This window comes from Mus pahari, chromosome 2 (genome assembly GCF_900095145.1).
Source record: "Mus pahari chromosome 2, PAHARI_EIJ_v1.1, whole genome shotgun sequence".
In the NCBI taxonomy this organism is placed as follows: Eukaryota; Metazoa; Chordata; class Mammalia; order Rodentia; family Muridae; genus Mus; species Mus pahari.
The window spans coordinates 124,640,054-124,660,486 of record NC_034591.1 but is presented as its reverse complement, the minus strand read 5'-3'; the positions used below and the strand labels follow the sequence as shown (position 1 = coordinate 124,660,486).

Here is a 20,433-nt window from a genome sequence, read left to right as displayed (position 1 = left end):
AAAAAAAAAAAAAAAAAAAAAGAAAAGAAAAGAAAAGAAAAGAAAAAAGAAAAAGAAAAAGGTGAGGCTGCAGATGGCTGAGAACCTGCTGTCAAGTTACCACAATCAAGGCAGAATGAAAGTTTTAAAGACTGTGGTTGGAAAACACAACATAAGAGGCAGGTAAGTACGGTGCATTGATTTCTTTGAGACAGGTCTTTCCTTGAGCTTGGAGCTAGGCTGGCAGCCAAGCAGTCTCAGAGATCCTTCTGTCTTTACCCCCCAACCCCAACAGCAATGGAGTTATAGGTGCACATGCAGCTACACCTAGCTTTTTGAAAGTGTGGGTACCAGAATTTGAACTTAGCTCCTCATCCTTGCACAGCAGGTACCCATCCTCACCGAACCACCCCACAGGCATTTTCTAGTATTTGCGGCATCTCTGTACTTTGGTTGTGCCTGAATTATTATACCCACTACACACAGCCTTTATGACTCTATCCTTGCTGACGATTGTTACTTCCTGGTTTCCGTCTCTGTCACTGTTGGTATAGTACTCACCCTAATAGGTGTGAGGCGTTCTCTCACTGTGGTTTTGATTCACATTTTCACCATGATTAGTGACGCAGAATGTTCGGACACATCTGCTGGCGGCCATTTGTATTTCTTTGATGGGAAATTGTCTCCGCATGCTCTTCTCTATCCTGAAAGTATGTTTGTTTTTGTTTATCTGCTTTGTGGTTAAATTATTGGAATTCTTTATGCCTTGGAGTATTATTAGCCCCGTATCAGATTATTGGTGTGCAGATAGTTCCCCACTCTACAGCTGTGTTCTTGTGCTGTTTATGATGCGTGAGGTTTCAGTTCTGATGCAGACTTGGTCTGCTTTTGTCCCATAGGCTTCTGGCACCATACTGAAGAATGCACAGGGAAGTCAGTCAGGAAAGTTTTCTGGTATGCTTTCTTACACACACACACACACACACACACACACACACACACACACACACGCACACATGCTGGGGATCAAACCCAGGGCCTCACTCATGTTGGGGAAGCATGTTATTCTTCGGCTACCCACTATTCAATGTTACCTTCTTTTTCCCCACTAAATGATCTGACATTTATTAGTGCATTGGCCAGGCAAATGTAAAATCTGTCTTAGGACTCAAGGCCATCTCTCTTTCTTTCTTTCTTTCTTTCTTTCTTTCTTTCTTTCTTTCTTTCTTTCTTTCTTTCTTTCTTTTTTTCTTTTTTTCTTAAAGATTTATTTATTTTTTTATTTGTAAGTACAAAGCAGCTGTCTTCAGACACCCCAGAAGAGGGCATCAGATCTCATTATGGATGGTTGTGACCCACCATGTGGTTGCTGGGATTTGAACTCAGGACCTTTGGAAGAGCAGTCAGTGCTCTCAACCACTGAGCCATCTCTCCAGCCCCCCCCCCCCAAGGGCATCTTTTAGACTAGAAACCAGCAAACCTTGGTTTGTTATTCTGATCAGCATAGACCTATCCTGGGGACAGGACAGGGGCTGACGAAGAACCTTGTCCCATCTGAGACCTAGTAGTGAAAGGTCCTGGTACTACCAGGGAGAGGAAGAGCGGGGTATCTCCCCCTCAACAGGAGACTGGAGAGATCTATGGTGTGGGTATCATCCTATGTACCAGAGCACAAGACAGCAGAACACAGTCCCCTGTGGTGGCAGAGAAATGAAAATTCACAGCTGCATAGGAAAACTAATTGGTAGACTTTCCGATGGGATGGGTACACTTTGACTGGTAGGAGCCGGTATGGTTGCTTTTATTATTATTATTATTAATTATTATTGTTATTGTTGTTGCTGTTTTATCAGTTTGACCCATGTGTCTTGGAGCTAAACCCTCCAAGTTCCTTCCTTTAGGTTGAGTTTCAAAGGCAATGTCTTCTGCATTTTTTTTGGTCTGGCTGATTACAGCCTCCAGCTCTTCTTGATGTTTGTGGGTAAGCAAACTTGTTCTTAATGTTTCTTGGATACTGTGGAATTGGCTAGATCCTGTGATGTCAAGTGCATGCAGGGTCCCGCCACATGGATGAAGGGGGTGTGCCTGCCTAGGACACACCCAGGGACACTATGTTCATCAAAGATATGAGACCAGCTAGGCCCTGTGGCATCAAGTTGGTGGTGGGATCATTGGAGATGATGAAAGCGTCTGAGATCTGTTAGGCCAATGCTTTTTACAAGGGTTCTGAAATACTTAGTGCTCTATGAGTAGCCAGCCCTGCTTCCTGGTTCTCTCTGGGTTAAGCAGTTTCTTTATCCAATATGACTTTTACTAAAGCTTGAGAATAATTTTATTAGAGTTTGGGAGAAATAACAAGGCAAGCATGTTGTGACTCTCAGCAGCTGCCAGAAGAGACTGAGGTGAGAAAGAGTCAGGTAAACATGTCTTTCGAGTCAGGGCTCGACAAGCAGTCGTGATCAGCCAAGCTCCTGCATGGAGAGGGTATTTTTCAAAGAAAGAGTGTGTAGGCTCAGAGCGGCAGGGCAGGCATGCTTAGGAGTTTGGCCAGCAATACCTCTTCTGGGTATATACCCAGAAGATGTTCCAACTGGTAATAAGGATGCATGCTCCACTATGTTCATAGCTGCCCTATTTATAATAGCCAGAAGCTGGAAAGAACCCAGATGTCCCTCAACAGAGGAATGGATACAGAAAATGTGGTACATATACACAATGGAGTACTACTCAGCTATTAAAACAATGAATTTATGAAATTTGTAGGCAAATGGATGTATCTGGAGGATATAATCCTGAGTGAGGTAACCCAATCACAAAAGAAGTCACTTGATATGCACTCACTGATAAGCGGATATTAGCCCAGAAACCTAGAATACCCAAGATACAATCTCCAAAACACAAGAAAATCAAGAAGGAAGACCAACACGTGGATACTTCATTCCTCCCCAAAATAGGGAATAAAATACCCATGGAAGAAGTTGCAGAGACAAAGATTGGAGCTAAGACAAAAGGATGGACCATCCAGAGACTGCCTCACCTGGAGGTCCATCCCATAATCAGCCATCAAACTCAGACACTATTGCATATGCCAGCAAGATTTTGTGGAAATGACCCCGATATAGCTATCTCTTGTGAGGCTATGCCAATGCCTGGCAAATACAGAAGTGGATGCCCACAGTCATCTATAGGAGAGAACACAGGGCCCCCAATGGAGGAGCTAGAGAAATTACCCAAGGAGCTGAAGGGGTCTGCAACCCTATAGGTGGAACAACAATATGAACTAATCAGTGCCCCCAGAGCTCGTGTCTCTAGCTGCACATATATAGCAGAAGATGGCCTAGTCGGCCATCATTGGGAAAAGAGGCCCCTTGGTCTTGCAAACTTTTTATGCCCCATACAGGGGAATACCAGGGCCAATAAGTGGGAGTGAATGGGTAGGGGAGTTGGGGGGCGGGAGAGTACGTTCGGGATAGCATTTGAAATGTAAATGAAGAAAATATCTAATAAAATAATTTTTTAAAAAAGGGAGTTTGGCCAGTATCCGAAGGAGAGATAGAAAGTGGGGAGGGGAGGAAAGGTGATGGTTGAGTTAGAATTCAGAAATGGGCTGGCTTAGCAGTGACAGTCGGTCATCAACTGCCTCAGTCTTACTACTTTTTAAAATGATAATCCTCACAAATAGAAGCACTGAAGGAGATGGAATCTAGTAATTCTCTGCCTCTGTCTCTTTCTCTTACCATATGTGTGTGTATACATATGAATGTGTTCCTAGTTGTCCAATATCAATAAATTCGAAAGGCATGGTCCGATTCTTACTCAGGTATATATAGCTTTCTGTGATTATTTCAGTGGCCTGACTTGCTCAACCTTTTTGGACCATGAGAAATCGTGGCGTTCCCAATTGTATTCAGGTCTCTCAGAAGTGGAAAACAGAAGTGGTTTTCTTCTGTCTGAAACATAACTTGCCTAGACTCTGCTCAGTCAAATGTGGTAGGCACAATAGTGGTTCCAATAAAGATGCCTGCATCCTAATCCTAGGGACCCATGGATATGCTACCATAGAGGTGAAAGGGGATTTGCAGATGGAGTCTTGGGATGCAAAGATTTCCTGGGTTATCCAGTGGGGAACGTGAAAGGGGTAGTCAGAAGAATCATAGCAATACCCTGTGCCAGATGTTCAACTGGCTAGGACTGCCTAGGAGCAGTCTCCAAATCAAGGACTCTTCTAGAAGCTGGTAGAAGCCAGAGAATGGGTTTTCTCCATAGGTCTTCCAGGAGAGTGTAGACAACCAGAATTGTGAGATGATGTATTGATATGATGATGATGACAATGTTAGGGTTCTATTGCTGTGAAGAGACACCTTGACCAAGGCAACTCTTACTAAAGAAAGCATTTAACTGGGGACTTGTTTATAGTTTCAGGCCACCATAACCATCATGGTGGGGAGCATGGTGCTGGAACAATAGCTTGATCTGTTGTTGAGAGAGGTGGGGGAAGAGAGGGGGGGAGACTGGCTGAGAGAGAGAGAGAGAGAGAGAGGGACTGGCTGCACCTAGCATGGGCTTTTGAAACCTCAAAGGTCACTCTCAGTGACACACTTCCTCCAACAAGACCACACCTCCTTACCCCCTAATCCTCTTGAACAGTGTCACTCCCCATGACTAAGCGTACAAATATATGAGCCTATGGGGGCCGTTCTTATTCAAACCACCACAGCATCTTTCCCTCTATTTTCTTTGGTTACTTGTTACAGCTCCAGAAGGAAATTAGCACAAAATTCATTTGCAAGGTTATTTTTAAAGTAATTATGAAAACTGAAGCAGGACACAGCTTTTCTTCTTTTCTTTTGTTTCTTTCCTCCCTCCCTCCCTCCTTCCCTCCCTCCCTCCCTCCCTGCACTTCATTGCCATGCCTGTAAGACTCTAGCAAGCAGCTTTTTGGTTCTTATTCTTGTCTTCAACTCTGAAGTAGTTAAAAAGTGTGCATACTTAATGTGCTAAAAAAGATAAAAAGTAGGTCAGCCATGGTGGCGCACTCTGGGAATCTCAGCTTTAGGGAGACTGAGATGGGAAAATTCCAAGTGTGGAGCCTGCACAGGCTACACAGTAAGACCATCTCCCAAAGGCAAATATACAGACCAAACGTGTGTCAACCCCAACATCAGTGGTGCTTCTCAACAGAGGAGGCCTGGGCTGCCAACATCCCAGGCACCGTTAGACGCATGCATCACAGTTTACTTACCATTAACCAGTCGGTGGACATTTCTGTTGTTTTTGGTATTGGGATATATTTATAATTTGTGTAGAGGTTAATTTTTTTAATTTTTAATTTTTTTTTTTTTTGAGATAGGGGCTCATGGAGCCCAGGCTGGGCTGGAACTTAAGTATGTTGCCGAAGATGATCTTGAACTTTTGATCATCCTCTTGACTCCATCGTCCTGAGATTATGGTTGTATGGCACCATGCAATGCTAGGTATCTTAGAGTCTCCATTACTATCATAAAGCACCATGACCAAAGGCATCCTGGGGAGGAAAGGATTTCTTTCAGGTTTGAGAGCTCCACATTACAGTCTATCATCAAAGGGAAGCAAGGCAGGAACTTAAGTCAGGAATTACGATCGAGAACATGGAGCGATGCTGCTTACTGGCTTGCTCCTCACGGCGTGTTAGGCTTGCCTTCTTACAGCACCTAGGGCCACCAGAGCAGGAGCAGCAACACCACAGTGAGGAAGGCTCTCCCACATCAATCACCAACCAAGAAGATGCTCTACACACTTGCCTCCGGGTGTTCTGAGGGAAATGTTGTCTCAGTTAAGATTCCTGCACAGATGACCGTAGCTTGTGTCAAGTTGACATAAAACTAGCCAGCATGCTATGCAAACAATCTGCCCACAATACTATATCTCCAGACTTGCATATAGGTTTTTGTGTAGACATTTTTTTTTCTCTTAGTTACATTGTTGGAAGTGGGATTTTGGGATAATAAGGTGTGCTTACACTTTAGAATCTGCTAAACGTTTTCAAATGGTTAGATCATCTTCCTACTGACAATTGTAAGAAGTCCAGTTTAAATAGTAGGAGAAAGATACAGAATAAAAAGTGAGTTCCAGTTCACCTCCAGGTCTGTTTGTTCTTATTAGATTTATGGGATTAGCAGAAACTCTAAAACATGTTTGTTTTTATCCAGCTGGGGGCTAAATTTGACTCAGTCATTTACACATAGTTCATAAATAAATGAGATAATTCTTTATACTTCCCCAGATGGCCCAAATTTTCTTATGCTACCTAAGGTGTGCTCTGTCTAAGAACTGACTCAATGAGTGAGTGGAGTGTGCCCTTTAAGGGTTCCTGGATGAGGGGTGGTATAGCAGGGAGCATTGGAGGTACAGCTGGGTCTGAATTCTCACATTCCTGGATGCTAACCTAAGTCACAACCCTGTTTTGTCTCTTCTCAAGAAAGAAGAGTGCGGCTTTGCTTGTATAGAGGGATCAGACTTGTTTAGGGTTTTGAGCTCTGAAGTGAGAGGCATTCTGAGTAGTGATTGGTTATCTGGTAGCAGCCGCTGGATCGTTAGTTCCATAGTCTGCTTCTCTTTGGGGGTGACTGGCATATTCTTTCCTTCAGGAAGTCTTCCTCCTTGGACTTGACTCTAGAACTCTAAAGTCGATGAAGGGAAGACTTCCGAACATGCATGGGGCTTCTTCACTCGGGAGGAACTGTGCTCCATCCTGACGATAAGGAAACAAACTAGTATCACCTTTAGTTCTAAAAAAAAAACACGTTCAATTTCAAGTTGGGGGGAAATAGTTCTGGTTGGCAGAGTGAGTGCCTTATGAGCATGGGGATCTGACTGAGTTTAACCCCAGCTGCTTCTATTAAAAAAAAAAAAAAGCCAGGCATGTATTCTCAACACTGGTCAGCCAGAGACAGGGAGCTCCCTAGAGCTTACTGGATAACTAGCCCAGCCTACTTGTAGACCAGAGAAGGACCCTATGTAAAAAATTAAAATATCGGGTGACGTCCAAGAACTGACACCACACAGCTACAACAACAAAAATCCTCAGGCCTTCCAATTTTCCCCAGATGGGTAGGTAAGAGAGGTGGAAGGTCAGGATTTGAGCTGGGGGGGTATGCCTAGCTCACTGGCTGTGGTCTGTCTACGAAGGCAGGTGGTTGCCTTTGACTATCAGGCCCAGAGTTCTGTTCATTCATATCCAGGTCATCTTTCTCACGTGGATGTCTTCTTTGAGGGAGCTGAAATGAGGGAGTTTTCTTTGTTTTGCTGTTATCGAACAAGATGGTGGGCAAATATAAATGGCTGAGAGTTGTTATTTCAGCCGGGAAGGGAGGGAGGGAACTCTCATTCTGTTTTCACAGGTTTCCTGTTCTTTGTTCTCTTCCCCTAGTACGGTGCCATTTTTCACATTGACCTCCATCACCGACACTGAAGGAAGGAGAGCCATAGCCAGCCACATCACGGGTGGAGTAAGAGGGAGATGCTGAGAAGGGACAGAAAACAGAATAGGAATTAGACTTAGGGTCTAGAGTGGGAAGGTTCATTGAGGGAGTGTAAGCAAATTTCTTAGGCTCCTTGAAACTGTTTAGGGAAGTTCTGGGTCTCCACAGTTACATGCAATATGGCACAGACTTTACATTTAAATGTTAAGTGAAAGACAGTGAAACTGTGCATGAGTCAGACGCAAGAGGAACTGTATCATTAGCAGGGTTGGGAGGTTCATAAGCTAAGGAAATCCATGATCCCAGACGTTAAATAGCTTCAGATATTTAAAAAAAAAAAAAAAAAAAAAAAAAAGAACTCAGATTTTAAATTCACCAGTGATCACAAATATGAGAGCGATTATCCGGAAGTTGGGAGCTGTGTGACTAAGTTTTTTTTTTTTTTTAAATGAATTATTCAGTTCAAACTGATAGTTACAACATAGTTAAAATAAAAATGACTGGATGTGACCCAAACATGTCATGTGAAGACATAAAGATTTAAGACGCACAGCAACAACAGCAGCGCACTTTAGTGGGAACAGAAAGTAGCTTGGTTGTGCAATAGTTAGCTGAGATTGTGGGTAGGTGTGAGAAGAAAATGTCAGGCACAAGGAATGGGCAATATGGATGGGGCATACCAAGCAGGGCTCTGGTGTCCACATAGCATCTCTGCGCTCATTACCACCTGTGGGAGGAAGTGGAAAGAGCGCTCTACTCTTAGAATGGGGAGAATTAAAAATTGAAATGACTAACTCTCTCAGAGTCAAAACATGTAGGTGGTTGAGCTAGCACAAAGATTCTCACTGTCAAGGGCCCAGTCCTTTTTTTTTTTTTTTTTTTTTTTCTGCCCTGTACCCTGTGGAGGCCAGATAATCCTTCAGCCTCTGACCCAGTGGTTCTCAACCTGTGGCTTATGACCTCTTTGGGGGGCAATGAACAACCCTTTCTCAGGGGTCAACTGAGACCTTATGGTTCAACAGCAAAAAACTTACAGTTATGACGTAGCAATGAAAGTAATTTTATGGTTGGGGTCCCCACACCAGGAAGAACTGTAGTATTAAAGGGTCACAGCACCAGGAAGGCTGAGAACCACTGCCAGCCTGGTGTGTCCCAGGCATCTCACCCGGTGTCAACCCCAAATCTTCCAGACAGGTCCCACAGAAGGCTTCTGAGATCATGTAAGTGACACATATGTGAAAAGGGCATAGAGTGCCTTCAAACTATTCAGCAGTGAATAGCTTACATTCCTGGATTATTGTGCAGTTGTGTGTACTGTATTATATTGTTCCATCGAAATGGGCCCGGCTTCTCTCTCTCTCTCTCTCTCTCTCTCTCTCTCTCTCTCTCTCTCTCTCTCTCTCTCTCTCTCTCTCTCTCTCTCTCTCTCTCTCTCTCTGAGGTGATCACAAAAGTGCTGGCGAATTCTTTCCACCAGTGGTTCCTGCACACAACACGCACTCGTGTTGTGGGACTCTTTTTGTTGTTGTTCAGAATTCACCTTAGGGGTTTTCTCAAACTCTGCCTTCTTGCTCTCTGGTGGTTTTTAAGCTTTCTTTTTTCTTTCCAGGCTGGGTGGATGATGCAGTTTCACTTCTAGGTGTTAGGATTCTCTTTCACACCGGCTTGTCATGACCTTAAAAGTATTTTAGGTTGCCTCCTTGCTATTTTTTCCCTCAAGTCATACCCACAGTAATCTAGAGACTCGTAAAAGCATTCAGAAGTCCAGCGTTAAGGCCGTCTGTCCTATAGTGTGAGCTGTGACATATACAATCCACTGTTGTTGTTTTCTAAATTGTCCATGTTGGTAGGTTTGGGGTGTTGAGCTGGGTATGTTTCTGAATTGGCTTTGGGGTGCTACACATGGCTTCTATTGCTAAGGGTGGAAAGATATTTGCTATGATCCTAATTGTCTTAATTATAATTGCCGTCATAGCTCTCTCCTGTCAGGTAATTGAGGTCTGATAGTCATTCTTAGCTAAAGCCACCCACAAAAACCACACACAGTGCGTTTTACTCAAAACAGTACTTTAACCACCACTTTGTGATGCAAAATCAGTGGAATTTTGGGTACTTTCTGTAAAATTGAAATCTTTATGGGGGTTTTCCAACATCCCAGTTGATTGTTAACAAGTGATCAGTGAACTTAGAATTAAGTGGATTTGGCTAAACACTTGACATCTGGGACAGGATGGGACAGCAGTGAGTACAGTCATCAGGAGGGAGCTGCCTTGATTGAGTTGAGATTGGCTCTCCTTTTGAAAGATGTGGCTAAGTAAGAGGTATTGTACGAGATCTCTTGGTGTGGAAGTCAGATCTGTTAGGAGTGTACCTGTTGCTTATCTTTGCCACAGGGTTTTCAGTCTTGATACAGTATTCACAGTTAGTGCTTTCTAGCTTATAGAGTCTCTTATGAAAGAGATTTGAAAAGAATGAACGACTGATCGGTGGGTAGAATTTGCTATGTAGGGATAGAGTGGGAAGGAGATGACTGCTAAAGCAGGCTAGCCCTGTGCTGAAAGGCAGGCAGCACCTGACTTGGAAAGAGCTAGCTCTGTCTTGCAGAAGTCAGGAGGTGTCTGTTTATGTTGGAGCCAGCACTCAGGAAGTTACTCTCCCTGTTGAAGGCTCCAGGGCTCATCTTTTAAGGTTCATTATGGTTCTTTGGTTTGGTAGACTGAGCATGCTGTCCTTTAAGGAGGACAAACCCACCCACCAACAAACCCACCCGCCAACAAACCAAACCCCAAACCAAAACTTGATTTGCTATGGTGGCAAACATTTAAGCAAATAAAGCCACAAAGGCTTTCTTCTTGCACATAGACACTGAATTGTCATACCTAATGCTTAGCCTGGAAATGCTACTTCTTCATGGGAGATGGCGGAAGGTAATTTTGAAGGTAACCTGGATCTCAATCCCTGAAGGTGTAGGAAAAGGTGGTGTGTGGAGGAGGCAGTGGAGTCGGGGCCCTCTCAGAGGCCCTGGGAGAGTTACCTGCAGATTCTGTTTTAGCTACACTGTACCAGCTTCGGTGTTGACGCCCACATTCCCAGGGTAGGACCTGTAGCGTGTAAGGCGGAGTGACATTCCAGTTTCAACTATTTTCTGCTGAAGCTGGCAAACTGAATGAAGATTTATATCTTTGGTGACAGGATTCAAATGAGACACGACAGACCTGTAAAAGCTGCCACCTAAACATGTCAATGCAGAAGTTTCCAGTGAACCAGCTAGGACGTGGGGAGACACAGCGTACACTGCCAGCCCTGCCATGCTGGAGAGCTTGAGAGATCAAAGGCTAAGCCCAGGGCAAAGAGCAGGTCCTTGCTGGCCATGTAGTATTATGGGATTGAGGACAGGAGCCATGTTGGTTTTAGACAAAAAGCCACGAGTCTCTCGTAGACTTACCTTATGGTGGAAAATTTTAAACTGACTGGAAAATTGACTTAAGTTACCCAATTTATATAGTAAAGTATAAGAGGAAACTACCCATTGAGATGGAATTTAATCCTTACCCAGTTCTCTGAGCTGGGTGAGAATTAGTCCTATTTACCAAGGCACAGTCAACAGGCTTCAAAAGAGCAGCCGAAGCCAGCCTTGCTTCAGGAAGGAACACATTTTTTTATATTTGGATAGAAGTACAAGACAAACATCATAAGTGCTCGTGATAGGAGCCTGATCATCGGGGAGTGGGACCAAGACAAATCCAATGATTAGTGATCCTTCCTTTCATCTGGGAGATGCCAAGTTAAAGGTTCCCACACTAAACAGAGCACTCGGGACTGTGTCATGCCAGGTGCCACCCATTCACTGAGGAGAATAAATTCTGTATGAAGTTCCCTCTGATATTTGTTTTACTGGTTTCTCTTGAGATATAAGCAATTGTTTATTTTCTAAAATCAGGTCAGCATTTCCTGAATTAATCTGGTAACCAAATGAGTTTTTAACTATAGTTTAACTCAGTCCCAACAGGGGGGAAAAGTCTAACACTGGAATTGCTCTCAAGCCACAAGGAAATGCCAAATGAAAGCCATCAGCCAGTCACTGCATAGTATTCTGCATCGTTTATTAAATATTTTTAGGTATGCATTTACAAACTTCACTTGCTTCAGAACTCTGCTTACGGTTCAGTTTTTAAACCTTTGTGCAGAGACGGTCTAGTAAAGCGAGACCCAGGTACAAAACAAGGCAGCAGGTAGGAAACACTTCCCGTGATACTTTGCACCCATCCAGAAAAGAAATCGTGTGACAAAGAAATAAAACCCAAACGTGGCTCTTTCAGAAGAATAGCATTGTCAGTATTCAGCTCTGTACCCTAAGGGGGCAGCTATGCATCCTAAGGGGACAGCTCCTACTTTGTCTTACATGGATGTATATATGTATATACGCATAATAACTTCTTACCTACTGCATCATGTTGGTTCAGAGGAAGAAAAATCTAGAAACCATCAGCTAACTCATTTGACTATAACGTGACATCAAAATTCACCCGGGAGATGACACTGACTGGTCAGCAATATGCTGTTATTCCAAACGTCATGTAAAAAGTTCCCTTTAAAAAATTAATTCATCAACTCCTTTCAAGCTAAAGTGTGAGCCTCTAACATGGCTCTCTTAAAGAGACACTTTAAATGATTAATTTTGAAGCTTAAAATTATCCTTGAAACTAAAGTTGCTTTTTTCAAAATGAATGCTGTTTGAATGGTTCACAGACCTGGAGTTATCACTAGGATACAGGGGCACTAATGCCATTAGCAACGAGAAACAGCATCACCATAGGATAATTACAAGGTACAAAATTGCCCAGGGGCCAGAAACTCGCTATTAATATAATTTTGGCAGCAGCAGCATCATTTGATATTTAACCATTTATTACATGAGTATCAACATATCAGCTTCAAAGATGCGTACTCCCTTAGGACACTCAGGAGTTACAAAGTTATGGTGATTGCATAATTTGTATTGCACAGTTTTATAAAAAACATAAATACTGGCTATTCTAGTTTTAAATACAAAATACATGTCATATACTTTTAAATCTATAATCTGGTTCAAGTGCAAATCAGGTACTTTCTGTAGTCCTTCCAAAAAAGGCATTTTTAATATTTTTGGCAGGAGTGACAAGTCACTATGCCAACAGAGCTAATTACAATACGAAAGTCCAAACCTCTGAGAATAGCAATCATATACATACAATACAAAACCGAGTATTTACAAATGTACTAAGCACACATGTAATCTTAGTGGGCAAATCAGAACCAATGAGCCGTACCCACACTGACAGTAATTTACAAAGGGCTGAGTAGAGTCCCTCTGCCTCATTTGCCTAGGCCGGCTGCTGTGGGTTGACATTCATGTGAGGAGGATGTCCTAGAAGGCCGATTCTTTGTTTCTGCTTCCTCTGTTCTGTCATCTGGAAAGTTAAAAAGTTTCATCATTACACTCAGACACTTCCTGTGCGTCAGGTCACACACTGAACCATAGATTTACCTCTGTGGTTATGGGTTATACTGAAACCCACTTTCTACAAATAGTGTACTGTCACACACACACACACACACACACACACACACACACACACACGCACAGCATCAACGAGGGCATCTTTCTCCGCAGATGGGGAATTCTGTGGCCTCCTCATGCAGGGTGACATTCAGTTTTAGTATATGTGCTGTCGAAGTGAGCACAGCAGGGTGACATTCGGAATTACTGCTTGCTACTTGTTTCATAGAGAAACAAAAGACAGATGAAGCATAGCTTCTAGATCATTTCCAAAAGCCATGTCCAAGTGATGTCGAGACTCATTGGAAAATGGCAGCTCACTATGATTATGTCACATCATCTGGAAAAGCAGTGTTTTTAGAATCCCTGGGTCTGAGACTGTGTCCCCACACTCTTCAACAGTTCTTGGGTTCCTCTGCTCAATGATTCTGTGAGGTTAGAAAAAAGTTAGCTGCTGCTTCTAGGAAAGATAACAGACAGGTCTTTACTACTGCAAGGTGCAGGGTAACTAAAGGCTGCATAAACAGTGTTCTGGCCACCAGTGCTGTGAACAGGAACATCAGGGAGAGCACTTCTCAGTGGGGGTCCCCATGAAAAAGGACACTCTCAGCCCAGAGCAAGAGGTTGGTTTTCCTCTGGCTGCTGGGCCGAGTTCTCTGCAATAGAGTTTTCTCAGCGTTCTCAGGACTACTTCTGAACTCGAGGCTCACAAGTTAACTAAGATAAGAGACTATATGAATACATTAGATGAAGTTATGTGCAAAGAGCATAAGGTTTAGGGTAAAACAGTAAAAAAAAAAAACCTAAAGACTTGAAACTCAGACAGCCATTTAAGTCAATGTAAAATGTTATTTAACTTCTGCCACTGTGTGCATTAGTCCACGTAATGGAAGGTAACTCCCGTCTGGAGGGTAGAAAGCTGAGGACCTATGGAAATGAGATGGGATGTGTGTAAATGGGAGAGTGCAGTGGCAAAGCCAGGGTGCCTGGGTTTCAGTTCCCTGCACCCGAGCTGATGGCTGGTTCATTCCTAGCTCAGCTACTCTGGCTCAGGTTTAAAGTGATTATATTCTGTTTTCTCAAAGCAGAGAACACTTTACTGTTTAAACCAAGAGATACTATTTTTATGCTCAAATGGAAACACTTTCTTTATTATAATTTAGACAAAAAGATATACAAAGATTGAACTGTCCTCTACTTGGAAGTTTTACATGAAGCTTTTTGTTAGGAACTGAATGAAGATATTCTAGCCAGCCTTCAAAGTTTACATTCGCAGGTTCATCTGAGGAAGGAGATGTTCACATGGCACTTGGATACACTCACTGTTACATTAACATGTCAGTTACACGCTCATCTGAGTGGTTGACAGTTCAGATTGGGTAGCTCGGGTACTTTGACTAAGTTGCTCACATCAACTGCTGTCTAGACAGGCAATCTTGTGAGGAATCCATTCAAATCTTGATAATCAAGTATTTAAATGGGTTTAGAAAATCTTGGCTTACTCACCCTCTATGAAAGGGTACTTTCCTGAAACATCCATATGGAATTGCTAAGACCTTGCAGCTCAAAACTGGCCCACACAACTTTCTGTGTAATGCTTTCCATAACTGCTGGTACCAGAGAGAATCTTTTCTATACACCGGCCTCTTCTCTGCTCAGTAAGTCACTCAATCTTTGTCTTAAACTCACAACCTGTAAAGCTTTCTGCCTTTTAACAAGTGAGTCTTTGGCTTCAATTAGAGCCATCAGTGGCTCCCTCCCTTATGGTCCTGGTCTACCTTTCCATTTGTTTCTTTAAAGCTTGTTGGCAAATCATCTTCCCTCTCTCATAAACCAACAAGGTCCATAGTGCTGAAGGTTAGTGGTGAAGTCTTAATGCCTAATCATGACAAGTACCCAATACAGACCTATCTGACTTTGATTGTTTCCATAGACTAGTTCATAAATGGTTCAACACCATAACCACCCAGCACATTAAAATGTAGACAAAGGGGACTACAACAGAATTTGATATATCAGGTCTGCTGTGGGGACCTAGAAATATATATTCCTGGGTGTTGAAGATGTTGCTGGCTTGTTTTGGAAGAACTGGGCGTGTATATTTGGAGCATGTCTTCATGTATTTCTGTGTTTCCTTTTTTTCTTACATGATGACAGGTCTTGGAGAAGATTTTCTCCAGCTGAGAATACAGTAGCACACTATTTGATTGTGTGATCTGCACTAACCTCGGCCTCATAGACAGGAGGAAGCCATAACCTTCCATTGGAAGAACTGGCTATCAGAAACAACTACAAGGAAGTTAGGTGTGTGGGGGGGATCAAAAACAAAAAACAAAAGCCATAAAACAGCTAAGGACTAAATGTGACTTGAAAGGAACCAAGGCCAGTGGTATTGGACACTTAGCTTAGCTTTCCTACCGTTCCTGCCTGTTCTAGACTTTCTATGATACAGCCTATCTGGCTATCTTACTGCACGGCCCCACTCACTATGTGTTTCCATCACCTTGTCAGGAAATAATATGTCCTAATTAATGGATATCCAGAGCCAAACTGGTTACTGATAAAAGTCCCCATCAGATTTATACTTAAGTAACTGAGTCATGTAGAACATCCTCATTGTAGTACACTCAAAGGTTTTAGAATCTCCACTCAGCTGAAGACAAGCAGTTGAAAAAGTACTGTGCTATAGCTATACAAATGCAGAAACTACCTTGAACATCTCTGTGCTGCCTTTTGCCTTTTGCCTCTTGTCAATATAAATATAGATATAAATATAAGTCAGACAGAAGCAACGTCATGAAGACCTTGCATTAGAACACTAGACCCAGCGCGGGTGATCATGACGTGAGTATGTTTGTACAGGGCAGAGGCTCACCCCCCCACACACACACCCACACCCCCGCCGTGTGCACAGATACCTTAGTCTGGCTCACAACTGACCTTAATAACTCTGAAAAGCTGCTGGTTACACACGGAGAAACATCCTGGTGACTGAGATTCCAAAAAGCCAGCAAGTCTAATAATCAGAATTGCTTCCTATGGTTCTATACAGTCAGTCAGACATAAATGTTGAGCCCCAAATGCTTAGAAGTAAAAACAAAACAATAGCTAAAACTACGAAACCAAAAAACCTGAAACAAGCCCTGAACACAGCATCTGCTAAGTATGAAATAACATTGTATATGCTCAGACCCTTACAGGTCCCCCTCAATATGTTAACTACTACCTCACTGACAAACTCTTTCTTAGACTCTGAACTCTCATGAACAACCTTGAGAAGGTCTTGGGGCAATGGCTGCAATCTCTTCCTTAAGCTCACTGTGAGGAACTTCATCACTCCCCTTTGTAAGTCCTGGTGGGGAGACAGCTAGATCTAGAAGGCAGATGCTAGGCCCTGTCTGCCCTTGTGTCCTTGCCATCTAGTGCTGTGCTTGGCAAATGCATGGCTCCCGTGTTGGTGGACGTGAGGAGTCAGGTTAACCTAGATATATAGCCATTCCTTGAGCGTGCCATGCATGGGCATGCATTTGCTCATGCTGCTTCCTTTCCAGGAAGGCCCCTACTGTAGTTCTCTGCCAGCCCAGAAGCCACCTCCTTGTGTGATTCAGAAGCTACACCATTCTCACTCGAAGCCACTGTTGGGCCAGCCTCCTCTGTGTCGCTGAAGTTCCACTCACTCCTCCTCTATGTTTTCTTGCTAAACATGGAGTCCTAGAAGGCAGACGTCTGTCTTGGCTCTCTTTCATGAAAAAGGCAACATGCTAATATAATTGAGATGTTCAGGCACTTCTTACATTCCTAGCATAACAGGTAAGGGGCACGGTCCTTTAGGAAGCCAGTCAGGTTTTCAAGAAAATTAACCTTTTGCTTAGTATTTGCTCTTTTGCATTATGAAAGAAACATGCAAAAAAAAATTATGAAGTTCTTACATTAGTCTTCCTCCTTGGAATAAGGATGTAAGAGAATCACATTTAGTATTCAGAATCTCTTGGGAGGGGAAACTTGGAGATGAGATGCATCATTTAGTTCTTTGAATAGCAATCTTAAGCAACCGACTCAGCAGAATGAACGCCTGACAGCACGAATCACGTTTTCACTAATCCCCTCAACAAGGACACCTCCCCTAGTGGGTAGTTTAGAAAAACACCACCCAGAGACCTCAAGTACAGCAAGGAGTGAAACCTAAAGTCATTCATACTTAAATGACTATCGCTCCATTGCCGGTTTCTGGGTCAGAGCATCTACAGAATAGCTAAGGGATGAAGCAATTTTTTTGTGGATTTCCCAGTGAAAGGCCGTCTTTCATGGCTGTAGTAAAAAATGTCTGTGACAGAGGTTCTTGTTCTTGAACCATTTGTGGGGCTTTTAGGTTTTAATCCATTTTGTTGCCTTTTGTGGGCAGGAATCCTTGGCAATGACCAAAACCAGATCTGTAACATGCCACCATGAGTTCTGATCCACAACAGCTTAACGACGTTTAGAATTCTCTTAACACCAAACTTAATAACATTTAAACCTAGTCAAGTTAGTTCGGAGATGATGCAAAGGTTTATTAAGATGACCCACTAAGGAAGCAATTTCTACCTCCTTTTGAATGAAACAGCCCTTTCCTGACCCCAAAGCAACTGTGTTTTGTTTTGTTTTTTATTTTGTTGTTGTCTTTTCTCCCTGTATTTCTTAGCATGCTGAAACTTCTTCAGCAGTTCAATCCTGGTTTAAAAAAAAAAAAAAAAGAACTTCAAAATGTGCTATTGCTTTTCCATGCTTCTTTGTAGCCTGGAACACTTTCTAAGAAAGAAAAAAAGTTCACTTTCAGAATCCCTCAGGGGCTTTTCTCTACAGAGCGGTTCCAACTGCCAACCTGAAAACTGAAACCGACCTAAGAAGGGCTGGGAATGGAACGTTGAAACCACCCAGGATCTAAGGTGGCTTCATGACTTTTAGTCTAGGGTTAGCTCAGGAGAAATAGCTCTGCCCTGGCTGGGAGTTTACAAAAGCTGTGCACAGCTTTTTTGTATGCATATTACAGTGGAGGCATCCTTAGTCCCATGAAATAGTAAGGTTCTTCTCCTTTTAGGAAAGGAAGGGAGGAAGGAAGGGAGAGAGAGAAAGAGAAAGGAAGACAGAAAAAAGAAAGCAAAAGAAAATTTAAATTTATCACAGAAGGCAAACTGAATACAAACAGAACACACCTACTAAAGACATCAAAGCAGGCAGGCCGGCGCTGGGGGATGGGGGCTTTACTCCCTCCTGCTGTGATGTGCAGCGGGATAAGTTTCCTAGGAGCCGGCTGCGCTCCTTGACATCCTCATCCAGAAAGCCAGGGCACTGGTAGAATGGCCCTGAGGCATCTCCCTGCATCTGCCATCCCTGCTGTATCTCCTCAGGCCAACTCCCACCCAGGTCTGTGAAGTGGGGCTCTAGGCAGCTTCGGAATCACTGTATGTGAGCCACTGGGAGACAGACTATTCAGCATGTCATGGACAGGGATTTTAAACTGAATCCGAAGGGAAGGGCTGCCTTGATTTGACCACCACAGAACACTAAAAATCTTAGTAGTTTTGTTTCTGGTGTATTTTAAAAAGCTCTCTGGAAAACTGGAGACCCCCAGTTGTTCATATCAATAGAGCATGCCCCCACTGAGCTTGCAAGGATCATGACAAATAGTCATGAGGAACTCAGATGAGGGTTAGGGACACTGTCCCTAGGAGCTAGGAGGCCTGAGCAGTAGCAGTTCTGATACCCTGGGCATGAAGTGTAGGTGAACGCTCTGGGAAAAAAAAAATGGCACCAGGGTCACGGGTAGCACCTGTGTTTAAGTGTCTTGGATCAGAGTCCAAGAATTGTTCTCTGTACCTAATTTAAAACATCTAATTGGATTGAGATTCTTGATGCCACAGCTACCTCAGACAGGAGAGAAGAGCTTGCTGGGCTGTGAAGTTCACCAGCCTCTCGGGGGCTGGAGGGACAGATGCAGACTCCATCATTGATGCAGTCCTGAATCGGCTCTGGCCTGTGAAACACCCCTTAAATATCTCACAGCAGGACGGACAGTTAATAAGCAAAGCAATCTAGCTAGATCTTCCTCAGTTTTCTCATTTAGGCTATTGCTCATCTCAGGTGATTGCCAAGCTCTGGGCTGCAGATGGCTCTCATCAGTAAGACCTTTTCTCCTTGGTCTTTTCTTATTTGTATCTTAGTGTATTTGAAAGGAAAGAACTCGAGGCCAAATGGTATCTTAGGACACAGATGAGCAAAATTCAGCGGGAAAAGAAATATAATTGAAAGCATAATTATTAAAAATGCTCTTTCAACTGTCTCTGAGAAGTGTTGATTGCAGGCCAGCTCTTCTCTAGTTGTGAAGTGCATAAAAGTCATATGTCGCCTGTGGGTACACCTTGCTACTTACCTCTAGGGCAGGCTTGTTCAGTGCCTACTGCTGTGTCTATGGTGCCCATTAAAATGCCTTCAGAACCATATGATGCTGAGCTGTACCTGTTAGTCTGTGGCTATCCCCATCCCTGGTTCAAGTCCTTGACCCAAAGTGGCCCCTATCGCTATACAACCATCTGTTGACTGCTACGCTCTCAAGGCATCAAAGGTCTGTGGGTGGAGGACAATAAGCTAGGTTTAATGTGAATCTGCCATCTCTTTTCAACTTCCCTCAAGGGGCAGGGCAGGGGGCTGTGTTTCTGAGAGGACTAGAAAGGCTCCCCAAAACTTGCAGTTTCTCTCCGGTTGTGGAGTTTTAAAACGCGGGTGAACGCCTGAGAAGTCACAGGGCTGAGAAGCTAAAGCAGAACTGAGCACACACTCTCCCATCAGTTGAGTCCGGTCTCAGCGGGTGCAGCTCTGTGCAGCGGAATGCTTTTGTTGCTCAGTGCTTCACTGAGGTAGTTTACATATTGCGACCACAGCCTTAATAGCGCAGAAACAGTGACATATCCACGCCAAGGGAAAGGGCAGCCAGAGCAGTGACTGTGAGGGGGGAGTCTGTCTTCTGACCCCCAGTTCCCTCCATGGAGGTGAGATGCTCCATTACTGCAGCGTGAGTGCTGCCTACCTTTCCATCAGAGTTGGGGTGGGAGACCTCAGTGAGGATGGGGTGGGGGATGGGTGAGGGGTTTGGCCTTTTACCTGGTCCTTCAGTTCTGACAGCTGGCCAGAAAGATTGGTGACCAGCTTCATGGTGGACTCCAGCTTCTCCTGCAGGTTCCTCAGCTCGTTCTGTTCCCCTTCAGAGTCGCTGCTGACCAGGGACATGGCTCTCATCCTGGGGAACCAGTCAAGGTTTCTTTCCTAGAATTCACAAAGAGAAACAGAGGGAGGTAATTCTAAGGGTGGAAACGGAAAGAGCCATCTTTTCCCCGTCATCCTCCCATGGCTGGCATCCCAGTCTTCCTTGTTTACTCTCCACGTTATTTGTTTTTTGGTTTGGTTTGGAAACAGTTCTCA

At 43.6% G+C, this 20,433-nt stretch overlaps 1 protein-coding gene across 13 annotated transcripts in view; it reads right to left on the bottom strand.

Annotated features, from left to right (window-relative positions):
• Positions 1 to 11,525: 11,525 nt before the first annotated feature.
• Positions 11,526 to 20,433, bottom strand: part of Itpr1 (inositol 1,4,5-trisphosphate receptor type 1) — a 330,113-nt gene continuing 321,205 nt past the window's right edge. For all 13 annotated transcript variants that reach the window (XM_029535575.1, XM_029535574.1, XM_029535578.1 and 10 more), the window contains 2 exons: positions 20,116 to 20,277; positions 11,526 to 12,889 (listed from right to left, as the gene is read on the bottom strand). In XM_029535575.1, the coding sequence (XP_029391435.1) occupies positions 12,803 to 12,889; positions 20,116 to 20,277 (249 nt within the window). In that variant the 3' untranslated portion in view covers positions 11,526 to 12,802. The remainder of the gene's footprint in view (positions 12,890 to 20,115; positions 20,278 to 20,433) is intronic.